The following is a 13,910-nucleotide window of genomic DNA, read 5'->3' as shown; positions in this document are numbered from 1 at the left end:
ATCGTGTAACTTGAAGAAAAAAAGCCATTCCTCGAGTTCTCTCTCTCTCTCTCTCTCTCTCTCTCTCTCTCTCTCTCTCTCTCTTTCTAATATAATTCATATTTTTTTTTCTTTATTATGATTTATATATGATTTCTTTTATGATGACATCTCCCTTATATATGATTTTAAGGAAGAACATGAATAAGAGAGAGAAATCGACGCCTAAGGTAGTAATGTTATTAGAAAGAAACGAGAAAGGGAACAAAGAGAAAAAAATTAAAAGAAAAAGAAAGAAAGAAAGAAAAAAAAACGCTTCAACGATGAAAACAGTAATGCGAAGAAGTAGAACCAAGATTTTCCGATACGTTATCTCTGAAAATTATTTCAACGCTGCTCTTCCATTTGTATGCTCAATCCTCGAGCGAACGCTAACTCCATTAAAAACGAGAAAGCGAGTCAGTCGACGCGCTTTATCCGACTCGCCATGTAGAATTTTGTTTTATTTGCAGAACGTCCCTGTCGTTCGGCTCTTCGAACGTAGAAAATCTGATTTTTCCAAGGAATTAAATACAGAATTCGGGAACGCTTTCCTTTTTCCTTCCGTATGGATTCGTTTTACAAATATCTTCGGCGACTCGATGAATTTTATACATATTTTTTTCTTCTCTCTTCTCTCCTTTTCTCTTTTTCTCTCTCTCTCTCTCTCTTTTTTTTTTTTTTATTTATCCACTTTGAAAGTCGAAATAGAACGACGATGAATCTTTCTTTGCATAGAATACGAAAGGAAAATAATTTTCTTTGCAACGTTCGTGTCGAGTGATAAGAGAGTTAAAAAAAAATAAAAAGCAAAAAAAGAAAATAAAAAGAATATTAAAAAAAGAAAAAAAACGAAGAAGCACTCTATCTAATAAACAATACCTAACGATACCTACCATGCGAATGACGTTCTCAAACGATTTTTCTTTCTTTTCCTCTCGCAACTTTTCTTTTTTCTTTTTCTTTTTCCTACGTAGTCGAAACTCCTACGTACTCGAGAGGATCGTTTGAAAACGAAGAGAGAAAGCTTGCTAAATTAGGACTGTATGACCGTTTCTAAGTGGCAAGTTCGAATCCGAAAGAACCGAAAGAACTGAGAATCGGACTCACAAAGATCCCTTACTCGAGAACAAAATGTCCCACTGTTTGTGGCAATAGACAAGGGATTATATACTGATTGCTTGCTCCTACTCAACTGACTGACTGATTAACTGCCTGACTGACTGACTAACTGACTAACTGACTGACTGACTGATTAACTGACTGACTGACTGACTGACTGGCTGACTGGCTGACTGGCTGACTGGCTGACTGACTGACTGGCTGACTGACTGCTGGCTCCAAACTATAGGAATACCTCTTTACATTTTTTCTGTTTCTTCTCACCCCTCTACCTACCTCTTCCGCTTTCTCTTCCCCTACCTCAGTTTATCTCCACCCCTACATACACAAGAACTATATTTCAGGATTATATTTTTTGGCAATACGACCGAGGTAGGGATCGAACATTAAACAGAGTTCGTGATAAATGATTCTAACTTGGATAGTTGAGTGATTTTTTTTTTAATTGATAAGAAATAAGAAGTGATTGAAAAAATGAAACTTTTTCAAAAATGTTAATCTCGAGAAGAGAAAATGTTTTCTTGGAAATTTTGATGAACGTAAGAAACGAAACGTATATCGTATCAGCGTACGTACGTGCATAGATACAGTAACAACATGGAAGGTCTAAAACGTAATAGATTTATGGAGACATTATTTCTATAATCAATCTTCAAACAGGAGGCTAATATGAAAGGACAAACTTTGTCGATACGTGTACTCAGCTCGGCCCGATTTATCGGCTGGCATCGCTCTCGACGTCGAATATTTTCTGGGTATAGCATGCTCCAGACCAAACACGGTGCAAAGAAGAATCGAGTTTGAGACACCATGAAGAGGATGAGACACGATGAAGGACGAAAAAGAAAAAGAAGAAAAAGAAGAAGAAAAAGATATAAAAGAGAGAGAGAGAGAGAGAGAGCGAGCGAGAGATAAAGAGAGAGAGAGACATGGTTTCGATTTAACAACGAAGATAGAGTGATGCATCGGCTTGTCTTCTCTCGTCGATAGGATCAACGAAATATAACAGCTTGTAAAGGGCAAAAAAGTGATTGGACAAAAAAACAAAAATAATAAAAAATTTGAACGAAGGCGAGGAGGAAAGGAAGGATAAAAAAAATAAAATACGAAACGAACGAACAAACAGAAAACGAAAAAAAGAAAAACAAAAAAGAAAATAGAAAAAAAAATGCATACGCACGGAAGATACAAACAACGCCTCTTCATTTTGTTCTCCAAAAATATTTCGTCCATCACCCAGGATCCCCTCCTCCCCCCAGATCTATGCACACCACCCCCTAGAAATAATCTCAGTAACGTCAATCAGCGCCACGTTCTTCCGATTCAAAAAAAAGTCCCTTTATTCCATTACCAACGTCAATTTGTCGCGTTAAACGTCTGTCCGTCATCCGTAATTTCAACGCGTTCTTCTCTCTAGTATCTCAACCCCTCGCAAACTCCCTCGATTCTCTCGGCGCTACTGCCGTCACCACCACCTCGTTTCTCCCCCAGTTTCCCTCCTCCTCCTCCTCCTCCTCTCTCGTTTTTCCCCGTTTCTCCCTGTTTCTCCCTTTTCACCGGCAAACGTCACGAAAAACGATACCACACCGTGCGAAAACGTTATCTTCGCTACTACGTCGACGAATTTCAAACGAAACTTCTCAATCCTCTATTCCATATCCTCGCAACCATCCTCCCACCCCACTCACCACCACCCCTATCCTCTTCTCTCCTTCTCCTCTCTCCCATCCAATCTCTCCTCCCTCTTCTAAATCGTTTATTTTACATTATTTTATTTCTTCGTTATTCTTTCGATCATATTGACAAAAGAAGATACGAGAGGAAGAAAAATTAACGAGGGGACCGGGGTGAGGGAGGAAAAGAGAGGATAGGAGGGACGTCAAGGGGGTATGAGGATAACAGGGGGAGGAAAGGTATGAACCGGAATTCAATTAGCGAATGCTCGAGACTCGACTTGACGTCGCTACGGGACGCTTGTCCTTACGTTAAAGGAAATTCTTTCTTGAATCAAATCATAACGGTTGACTGGAGTTGAATAATGGAAGTTTAAAAATGATTGACATAGGTACGAACAGGTATAGAAAGAAAAAAGAAGATGAAAGAAAGGTGCAAGGAAAAAAGAAAGAAAGAAAATGCGAGCTGTTTCTTCTTTCTGTATTTCTTTATATGTATATATCATCATTAAGTATCCTCGTTAAATGGTCGAGCTTTCAAAAAAATGGATAAATAAATAAAGAAAAATAAAAAACCAAATATTAGACGAGATAATGTGACAGTTCGGAAAAATTCATGACGATGTTAAAGTCTACGTATAATGAAATAAATATCAATCCTTTGATCCGGCAATTACGAATATTTATAACTCTGATAACAATATAATCACGTTACGTGATACTCCATATTAAGCCGGACTTAATCGAATGAAATGAAGGTAAAAAGGCGTAACGCAACTACTCGTAATCTCTTATCTACGTGTATATATGTATGTACGTATATATACATATGTATAACATCAATGACGATGATATCAACAAGGAAATTATTTCGTTCTCGTTGGAAATATTTACAATGAAAATTTTTATGACTTTTAAGAATTAAAAACCATAGGATTGTTAACGTCTTCCTGTATATCGTTTAAATCGACGAGTTTACAATTTCTAATCCTATTTTCGTCATATCGTTTCACTCGTCGAATAGTCGGTGCCAACACCAGTCTCTCTCTTTCCCTCTCTCATTCTCTTACACTATCAAACCTCTTAGAATAGGAAGGAAATTTATCTTCTTTTAAGCAACAAACACGATCGACTTTCTTTCCCTATCGAAGAATTCTTAGCGTTGGATCCCGCGCTCTACGTTTAAAAGCAAGATTAACAAATGCTATTGAAGAAACTATCAAAAAGAGAAGAAATAAGAGAGAGAGAATGAGAAAGAGGAAGAATTTATATTTCTAAAAATAATCTTTCAAATCTCCCTCCCTTCCTCCCTCCCTCTCTCGTATCGCTTCGTCGAGCAAGAATACATCCGGCAACGAGCAACGAAAGCTCTGAGAGCACACGACACTCCCTGGATCAAACTTTTCACCTCGTGGCGCTGATCGGAGTCCAGAAAGGTATGTGAGAGTAGTGTGAGAGAGAGAGAGAGAGAGAGAGAGAGAGAGAGCAAGAGAGTGTGTGTATATGTGTATGTGAGAGAGAGAGAGAGAAAGAGAGAGAGAGAGAGAGAAGCAAAGAGAAAGAGGCCGCAGCCACCGCCACCACTGCCACCGCTGCTGATGCTGCTACCACTATTACTGCTGCTGCTACTACTGCTGCTACTGTTACTGTTACTGCTAGGTAATTGTACTTTCATCTCAGAGAGGGCAAGAATCCAGACATATTTTTTTCGTTGGTAAACGTCACCCTTTGGTCCAGTACGGATTTTCATGTTTCTCTGTATAACTTTTTATGTATTTTCCCTCTTTGTCTCTCACCCTTTATATACCGTCTTCATTTGGATCTCTATCTGTCTTTCGTTATAAATTTCTTTTAATTTAGCTCTCTCTCTCTCTCTCTCTCTCTTCTCTCTTCTCCCTATCTGTCTATCTATGTATCTATCTATCTCTATCTTTCTCCACCCTCTGTACACAGGGACACATGCACACATACGCACACAGGTAGATATTTACATATATGTGTATGTGTATGCATGTATATATATATATACATATATATATATACGTATATATGTAATATACCTATGTACGTCTCCCGCGCTCTATTCCAACATCTTCACTTCGGTTGAAAATTTTGTCGTTAATACATTTTGTTGGTAAGATCGAAGGAATACATCGGGGCAAGGTTCGTTCGATAGTCCGATAGGAAGGAAGGGCAATGGAATTTCGCAGAATCCATGAAACTCGCTGTTACCCTGGTAGCCGAGCCCAGAGGGCGATGGAGGGTTGCCCGGAGCCTGGACCACTCTCGAAGCGGGACGGACGACAAAGAACGCATCGAAGGGGGATGAAAAGAGGTGGAGAAAGGATGAAATGGAGAAGGAGAACGAGTAGTAGTAGTAGTAGTAGTAGTAGTAGTAGTAGTAGTAGTAGTAGTAGTAGTAGTAATAGTAGTAGTAACAGTAGTAATGGTAGCGGTAGTAGTAGCAGTAGTAGCAGCAGCAGTAGTAGTAACAGCAGCAGTAGCAGCAGCAGCAATAGCAATAACAGTAGTAATAGTAGTACTAGTAGTAGTAGTCGTAATAATACTAGTAGCAGTAGCACCGACAGAGGATATATTCGAAGGGAAAAATAAAAAATCGATCGAGAAAGATCCAAATAGAATTGGATTTGATCGTCTTACCTGGAGATGAAGATGGTCCTAAATAATCAGGGTCCTCTGTCGCTGTGATTCTGGCATGGTGCTGTCCGGTGTGCCACTGGAGCTCCACTCGATTCGTCGTAAAGGGTCTTACCTCGGGAGGTTCGTCTCCTGGACTGCCGTCGTTGAGGAGCCCACAGGCACTCACATATACTACCTGGTTGCTGGCGCGCTATTGATCCCGGCCCAGACACCACCGGCCCACGCAGACGCTTAGCGTTGCCGCGTCGCTTTAGCAACGTGACGTCATTCACCACCCCGTATCCCTCCACACCAGATTTGCCACATCCTCCTCCTCCTCCTCCTCCTCCTCTTTCTCCTCTTTCTCCACCTCCTTCTATTCCAGCTTCTCCTCCACGTCCTACTCTTCCTGGTCTCCCTCTGGCTTCTCCGTCACTATCACCTCTTCAACCTTCCCTGTCACGAGCCGCTGCTAACCGTCCACCTCTATATCGGAAGAGAGAGATGGAGAGAGATGGAGAGAGAGCGAGAGAGAGAAAGAGAGAACGAGCGAGCGAGCGAGCGAGCCTTTTACTTACGGATCCTACAGTCCTCTCCGGTGCACCCGTTCTACCAATAACCACCTTTTCCCGTAGCTGACCAGAGAGTAAGAGAGAAGAAGAGAGACGGAGACAGAGGGAAAGATGCCAGGGGGTGCCCACGCTATCGTTCCTACGAGGATCCTCACGCAGGAGGAAACTTTGGTCTCTCGGGTCAAATGGCTCACAACTGCGCCTAGGCTTTGATAAAGGGAACGGCTGAAGTGGGATTTTTATTATACCGTACGGAACTTTTGTCGTCGAGCAGAGGACCAGAGAGAGAAAGAGAGAGAAAAGGGCCAGATAGAACGAGAGAAAGAACGAGGAAGATACGAATATCGCGGAGAATTACCGTCGGGATTTAACGCGTCGTGGTCGCGACGCGTGATGAAATTGCGGGAGAAAGGAATAGGGGTGGGGGAGGGGATTTCTTTCTCTATCTATCTCTCTCTCTTCTCTCTTTCTCTCTCTTTCTCTCTCTTGGTCTCTCTTTCTTTCTACGCGCACGGATAAGATTATTAGCTACTTTTATCGCGATTCACCTTTCTCTATTTTCCTCCTCGAAGATTCCAGAGAAATAAATTATTATGAAGAGTCAAATATATATATATATATATATATATATATATATATATATATATATATATATATATATACATAGTATATACCTAATTGTATCTTTCCCGAATGATTTTTCTCACGATCGTATTCTTTCTCGAATTAACGTTAAGTAAAGAAAAAAGAAAAAAAAAAAGAGAGACAGAAAAAAATCCCCGGCGGTTTTATGAAAAATGGATCGTCGAAAGTGTTTAGGTCAGATTTCGATCTATTTAAATCCATGTGATGTAGATATATGATTCACCGAGGACAAATGTAACTTGTATCACTTAAAAATCACATTATTCTTAGGTCCGCGGATTCCGAGCAGCGCGGGATCCACATGTACGGTGGTCTTGGACGTTGGCTCTCGTTCGCATGCTCAGATCACTTTAGACGTCGAAATATCTCTCGAATATATATTATCCCGTCTTGGTAAGATGATCGTTGTATAGACCGTGAGAAATGTTGGAAATATTTATCAATTTTTCATCGGCGACCTCAGGGTATCCTCGGGTGTGTTCGATCGACGCTGCATTTGGATGTTACAGAGTCGGCATGAATAATAGAAAAAAAGAAAGATCCATCCTTACGAACTTTTAATTCGCGTTTTAACATAAAATGATAATTTCGCATGCTGGTAGTGATGGTAACGGTGTAGTAATGGTTAGTGGTTGTGACAGTAGCGATGGTGGTAGTTAGTGCAAGCGAAATGTTTCTTTAGCTGTTCGTTAAAGTTCGTGCGGCACATGAATATTAAGACTTCGGCAGGGATTCTCTTCGTATAAAATAAATTCCCTTATATATTTTCCTTTTATTTTTCTTTTTCTTTTTCTCGCTATATTCCCGTTATTTCCCACGTTAACATTTATCATTATGCGAAACGTTAAGAAGAAGAAGAAGAAGAAGGAAAAGGAAAAGGAAAAGAAAAAAAAGCAAAGTTTCTTTTCTTGTCGCTATTGAACTAAATTACATCTCGCATAATTATAAATTCTCTGATAGAGTTACGATACAATGAACGTAGACTAAAAAATTGAAAAACATTCTGAAAAAAATTCAAAAGAATAAACTATTTCTTGAATGCATTGAGAAACGTGTAACTTTGAAAACGCGTAAGATTGTGTAATAGAAAATTTTCCAATGGAATACTTGGAACGAAAATAATACGATGATTGTTCTAACAAACGAATTAATTTGAAAATTAATGAAATTAACGAAGGACGAAAATGAAAATATACTGAAATGCGAAATATTTAAAAGAACTTATTGTATTAAATCGTTCCTCATTTTTTTTTTTTTTTTTTTTTTTTAGTATTTTTTACGGTGATAATAAATAAAAATATCTTGATCGTAATATGGTATGTCGTATAAGGTAAAAGCAAATGTATCGACATGTTTTCAATAATAATTATATTAAAACATTTTATCGGAAATTATGATAGGTATCGAAATATTGTTTAGTTATCGAATAATTCAATTGTTCGTCTATTGCATTACATTTCAGGATCACTTGGCTAATCATTAACTACATGACATGAATTGTAATCTACGTTTCGGTCTATGTTAGTTTGAAAAATAATAGTAGTAATATTAAAAAAGTAGTATTAAAGATTAGTAGTAGTAGTATTTTAATCTATGTTCATTATCGTTGTTCATCGTCGAACTATATCTAATTATATCGAAAATTTTTCAAGTTTCTTAATTACAATGCTTTTTCAAAAAGGAATATACGATTGTAACAATTGTAAAACAATGTTTTTACGATATTATAAATATTCCGTATCAATCGTACGTTCTTACGTTTGATTTTACGTCAAACTTATCAATGATTATCGACGAAGACTTTAAAAGAGTTTTCAACATGTTTACGTAAAACTATTAACAAAATTAAAATGAAAAAGGATATGAAACATTTGCGATTCAATATCTCTGATTATTCAATGAATATACGCTTTTATTGCTTATTTAAAATCTAAATGAAACCTTTCACCTTTTCCTTCGTAATCAAAATAGAACTTTGAATATATACATACATACATATATATATATACATATATATATACATAAAAATATATATATATATATATATATATATATATACAGACACACTCATACAAAATATATTCATTAAATATATTCATACCTGATTACATAAATATATGTAAGGAGATAGATATATTTAAACACATCGAGCTATTCGTAACTACGTAAAATTATATCAAATATAAATACTCATAAATAATAATAATAATAAAATCCCATGAACTCCCACCCTCACCTTCAGCCCCCCCCCCTCTCCACCAACCTGTATGCTAATAAAGCGCTTTGCATCGACACAGACGATAAATTTTGTAGAAGTGAAATACCTACAATTGTTTCGTATACTTCTTCTTTATTGCTTTTCAACACTATCTACAGGCTGATCGAGAAATTAAAAATTTCTCAAAGATGGCGTTGCGTTGGTCCCTATCTGTTACTCGGTCTCTATATTGCTACATGCTTTTGATAGCGTCTATGTTCTTGAAGTTTCCAGAAAATTTTTCGAACGTCGGCAAGGAGGTGCGCGGTTGCATAAATAGTTCCGCGACTTCCTAAGGGAGTTTTCATAAGTGTGTATTGGTGAAAAGAAGTTTGATCGTTTCTTCGAACAAAATAACCCGATATCGAAATTAACATTTATTTTTTCATCATATATCATTTAAGTTCTCTGATAGATGTAACGACGATTTAATCATAATTAAATGTAGAACTATTAAAAAAAAAAAAAAAAGAAAAAAGAAAAAAGAGGAAAAAAACGCTAGTCTCGTATACATACAATTGCCTTGTTACGCTTTAGAGCCAATTGCTTTTGAGCATTAATTAATGTAAGTATTTTCTTCAATTAAATTTCGCATCTTTTAAATATATAATTGTTGTCATAATTCAATCATTTATTTGCTTGCTCTTTAACGACTTATATACGAAATTGAGTATATCGTAGGTTATGTTAAATATACCTTTTTTTTTTCTCTCTTCCGTTTTACTAACACGTTTTCGTAAGATTAGTCACTCGTTTATTAACCTTATTATCGAGTTTTACAAGCGACATTATGTTAAATTATTTGAATTAGAAACAATGATAGGTGTATAAGTTAAAATATATGACAAAGTATGATGATGTAGGGATTTTAGTCTTTCTTATATATAGACATCCAATGATTTACCTCTTTGTAGAACCAGATGATCATCGAATTAACAAAATATAGATCTAATGATTCCTATGTCGTCAATGTTGTTCAATGACTTGTAAAATATCACTGTATTCTATATAAATAAAAGTAAAGTATTTTCTTATGAATCATATAAATATTTTCTTTATATTTTTGAATATTAATAAAAAATCACTTGTATTTTCAGAACACAGTAGCTGTATACAATTTTAATACTTCTTTATTTAGTTGACTCCTATTGCTTTACTTTAGTTTTATAAGAATGGCAAAGTGGGGAGAAGGTGATCCGCGTTGGATCGTAGAAGAAAGACCAGATGCCACCAACGTGAATAATTGGCATTGGTATATAATAATATATATATAATATTTATAAATAAATACATTTTCTTATATATATTTTTAAATCATGATTATCAATTTTCTTAACTATAGGACTGAAAAAAATGCTTGTGCCTGGTCTCAAGAAAAGATCAAGGATCTTTTCACGAATCTAAATATCGATGGCAATGGAGGTAATGTAAGAATATAATAACTATTGCTTTACAACATATTTATTTATTTATTTTTTGTTTCCCAGTATCGTGTAAAGTGTCGGAAATAGAAAAATGTGAAGGAGAAGCTGTAGCAAATAATAGAAAAGGAAAACTTATTTTCTTTTATGAATGGAATATTGTGCTTAAATGGACATCTCTTGGAAAATCAAATAAAAACATTGAAGGCAAAATTAACATTCCAAATCTCTCGGAAGAAAACGACATATCTGAAGTAGATGTTAGTATTGTTAGAAACCAAAATCTTCTCTGGTGTCTTTATATTTTGTTACATTGAATTTAAAATACTTTATTATATTATGCGTAGAATTTATATATATATATATACACATTTATTTATTACAGATTGAAATCACATTGAAAGATAGCACAGATGAAGGTGAAAAAGTAAAACATTTCTTACATACGAAAGGGAAAGATATAATAAGGGAAAGCTTAAAGAAATATGTGTCATCTCTAAAAGAAGGTATGAACAATTAAAGAAACATAAAAGTAAAAGTAAATACATTTTATGCATCATCTTTCCGTATATGTGAGTGTGTGTGTTTGTAAATGCATATTTATTGCAGAATTCACAAAAGGAATGATACTTCCAAAAAAAGATAATATAAATGACAATATTACAAACATAACATCCGGGTTTAATGTTAAAGTAAGTATCGAATATAAAAATTTTTTTGCAAAATTTTTACTTTTACTTAACTTTTAGCAAAAAAATTGAAACTATATTAATACGATATCGCATCCTTTTCATAGATGCAAATGAATACTGCTCCTATACAAGCCAAACAAAATAATGTATTAGGATATAAAATTTCAACTACAACTATAAAACAACAACAGAAGTTCCAGTGTAGAGCTGAAGAATTTTACAATGTGTTCACAACGCTAGAGGTAGACATTTTCTCTTCGCTATAACATCAAATTTTAGATTTGATATTGATTCCTATATAATTAAATTTGTGTATATGTAAAATTATACGTCGACTTCCATTTTTCTCTTTATGTAATTGTTAGATGGTTCAGGCATTTACAAAAGGACCGGTAAAACTTGAACCGAAGAAGCATGGAAAGTTCGAATTATTCGGTGGAAATATATATGGAGAATTTCTTGAAGTTTCTCTGACGAAGATAGTACAAAAATGGCGCTGCAAACAGTGGCCATCGGGACATTTTAGCGAAGTAACTATCGACATTTGTGAAAAGAATGATCATACAGAAGTCAATCTAACTCAAATCGACGTTCCCACGAGGTAATCGATTAAAAAATCATATGATTAGCAATTATTAAAAGAATTTGTTGTACGATAATATGTCACCGATCGATACGAAAATATTATGCTTTTGCAGCGAAGAAGAATCAACGAAAGAGAATTGGGAAAGGTATTATTGGGATGCTATAAAGCGAACATTCGGATTCGGATACTTCATGTGATCTAAGTTCGTCCTAACGAATATTTATTTATTGATAAGTAGAACAATTGCGAATCGCACGCAATCGCCCTTTGTATACTGTCACGCGCGTATTCGCTTCTACGGGGTTCTAGAAGGAACGGCGGGTCGAAATTTAAAAGAAAATTAAATTCGTACCCAAATATAAAGGACTCGTCGCTGCTCTGTATTTTCATTGTACGGCCGTACCGTCTATACATTGCATTAAAAAGAGAGAAAAATGATAAGAAAAGAAAAGGAAAGAAAAGAAAATAGAAAAACAACAACAACAGAAATAAGAAACTATACTATTGCGATCGTGATGATATTACCTGAAATGGAAATGTACGCCATTATTGATGATGCATGTGTATCTAAATAAAAGAAGAAAGGAAAAATCTGAAATACGATCGATCTCTTTGTTTTGACATTTTCTTGACGAATGTCGTGGTATTTCTGTTTTTCCTCCTTCAATCTACAATCCGTATCCTAGAAGATACTCACCAATGTATTATAATCTATCATTTTTTCACGTCCCTTCGAAAATGACCCGACTAGCAAGAACGTCATTGCATCCTTCCGATCCACCTAGTCAGTCCTACTTTGCAACGAAACGGACGAACTACGCCCTATTGTGACGATCGCATTAAAAGAAAAAAAGGAAGAAGCCAGAGGGACAATCGAAATAGAAAATAAGAGTAATGTATTTGACCGTGCCAAAAGTTACGCTTATTTTTCTTTCTTTCTTTCTTTCTTTCTTTCTTTCTTTCTTTCTTTCTTTCTTTTTCCAAGAGACTTTATTTCTAGCGATCTTAACGAAATAAAGGAAAGGGACCTCGACTGGTCCATCCGTAATCTCTCTCTGTCTATCTATACACATATATATATATATCTATGTATCTATCTATCTATTTATCTCTCGATTCCATTTCTTCCTTTGTGGACATAAGCTCGAGTTTTACGAGAGAATACGAAGACCAACGTCTTCCTAATCGCCGTGATTGCCGTCGTCGTCGTCGTCGTCGTCGTCGTCGTCGTCGTCGTCATCGTCATCGACGGGAGCGGCATGAATGGGCCGAACCAGGGGCCAAGTGCGCGCGCCTTCGAAAATCAAAATCAATGTAGTCTAGTAGCACTGTGCCGCCACCGATGCGAGCCACCACCGCCACCATCGGCAACAGCACCACCACCACCACCACCACCACCACTACCATCATCACCACCGTACTACTACCACCACCACCATCACCACGACTACCACCACCACCACTACCACCACCACCACCGTCTTAACTACCGCCACTACCAGCGCAATACCACCACCATCATCTCGGCGCGCAACCGGGACCACCCCTCTCTCTTGCTCGTCGTTTTCCACCGCCTCGAATTGCCCACGCCCTTAGTGCGCTCCCGTAGTCCTACCGCGGGCGTAGGGTGCAGAAAGTACCCGAACTTCCTTCGGTTCGTTGTGTTTCGTCTCTCTCTCTCTCTCTCTTTCTCTCTCGAAGGAGAAGTCATATCGAAAGAGCTGCCAGAGAGGATAGTAGTCAGTCGGTCGGACGAAACCAACGGGCGGTGTTCCACGCGCTTTGTATATCCGTTCCTCTTTCTCTTTCTCTCTCTCTCTATCTCTCTCTCTCTCTCTCTCTCTCTCTCTCTGTATTTTTTCTCTCTCACTCACTCTCTATCTTCTGTCTGTCGCTCTGTGTTATCGGTGCACGCCAAAAAACAAGCGAACCCACGTTAATACGCGCTATCTCCTCTCTTTTTCTCTCTCTCTCTCTCTTTCTGTCTATCTGTCTGTCTATTTCTCTAGCTCTCGTTCGCGGGATACTACTCTACTCTACGAAGAAGCTTTTATCATTTCGCGCGCTCTCTCTCTCTCTCTCTCTTTCTTTCTCTATCTATCTATCTCTATCTATCTCTGTCTCTATCTCTCTTCCTCTCTCTCCCTCTCTGTCTCTGTTTCTCTTCGTATCCGGTGCTCCAAGGCATCCGCAAATTACACTTTTATAAAGAACATCTCTTGGCGTTTACGCGCCTCTCCGTGTCCACGCGCTGTATCCTATCTCCCTCTCTCTCTCTCTCTCC

At 37.1% G+C, this 13,910-nt stretch overlaps 1 protein-coding gene across 2 annotated transcripts; it reads left to right on the top strand.

Annotated features, from left to right (window-relative positions):
• The first annotated feature begins 9,133 nt into the window (after positions 1–9,133).
• On the top strand, positions 9,134–12,224 carry LOC122631123 (activator of 90 kDa heat shock protein ATPase homolog 1). 2 transcript variants are annotated; one of them, XM_043816416.1, is made up of 10 exons: positions 9,134–9,492; positions 9,842–9,945; positions 10,025–10,179; positions 10,270–10,349; positions 10,415–10,608; positions 10,734–10,854; positions 10,958–11,040; positions 11,145–11,282; positions 11,406–11,641; positions 11,739–12,224. In XM_043816416.1, exons 3-10 carry the CDS (start codon positions 10,100–10,102, stop codon positions 11,821–11,823), a joined length of 1,017 nt encoding a protein of 338 aa, XP_043672351.1. In that variant the 5' UTR covers positions 9,134–9,492; positions 9,842–9,945; positions 10,025–10,099; the 3' UTR covers positions 11,824–12,224. The 2 variants fall into 2 exon arrangements, with proteins under 2 accessions (XP_043672351.1, XP_043672350.1); XM_043816415.1 differs by lacking the exon at positions 9,842–9,945.
• The last annotated feature ends 1,686 nt before the right edge of the window (positions 12,225–13,910 follow it).

The sequence above is a fragment of the Vespula pensylvanica genome, chromosome 8 (genome assembly GCF_014466175.1).
Source record: "Vespula pensylvanica isolate Volc-1 chromosome 8, ASM1446617v1, whole genome shotgun sequence".
Lineage (NCBI taxonomy): Eukaryota > Metazoa > Arthropoda > Insecta > Hymenoptera > Vespidae > Vespula > Vespula pensylvanica.
The sequence above is the reverse complement of the archived record's forward strand: the minus strand, read 5'-3'. Positions and strand labels throughout refer to the sequence as shown.

Coding starts and splice junctions, on each gene's coding strand:
- LOC122631123 (XM_043816415.1), top strand. CDS start 10,100: ATGGCAAAGTGGGGAGAAGGTGATCCGCGTTGGATCGTAGAAGAAAGA. Junction 10,609..10,733: donor ACGACATATCTGAAGTAGAT/GTTAGTATTGTT, acceptor TATTTATTACAG/ATTGAAATCACATTGAAAGA. Junction 11,642..11,738: donor CAAATCGACGTTCCCACGAG/GTAATCGATTAA, acceptor ATGCTTTTGCAG/CGAAGAAGAATCAACGAAAG.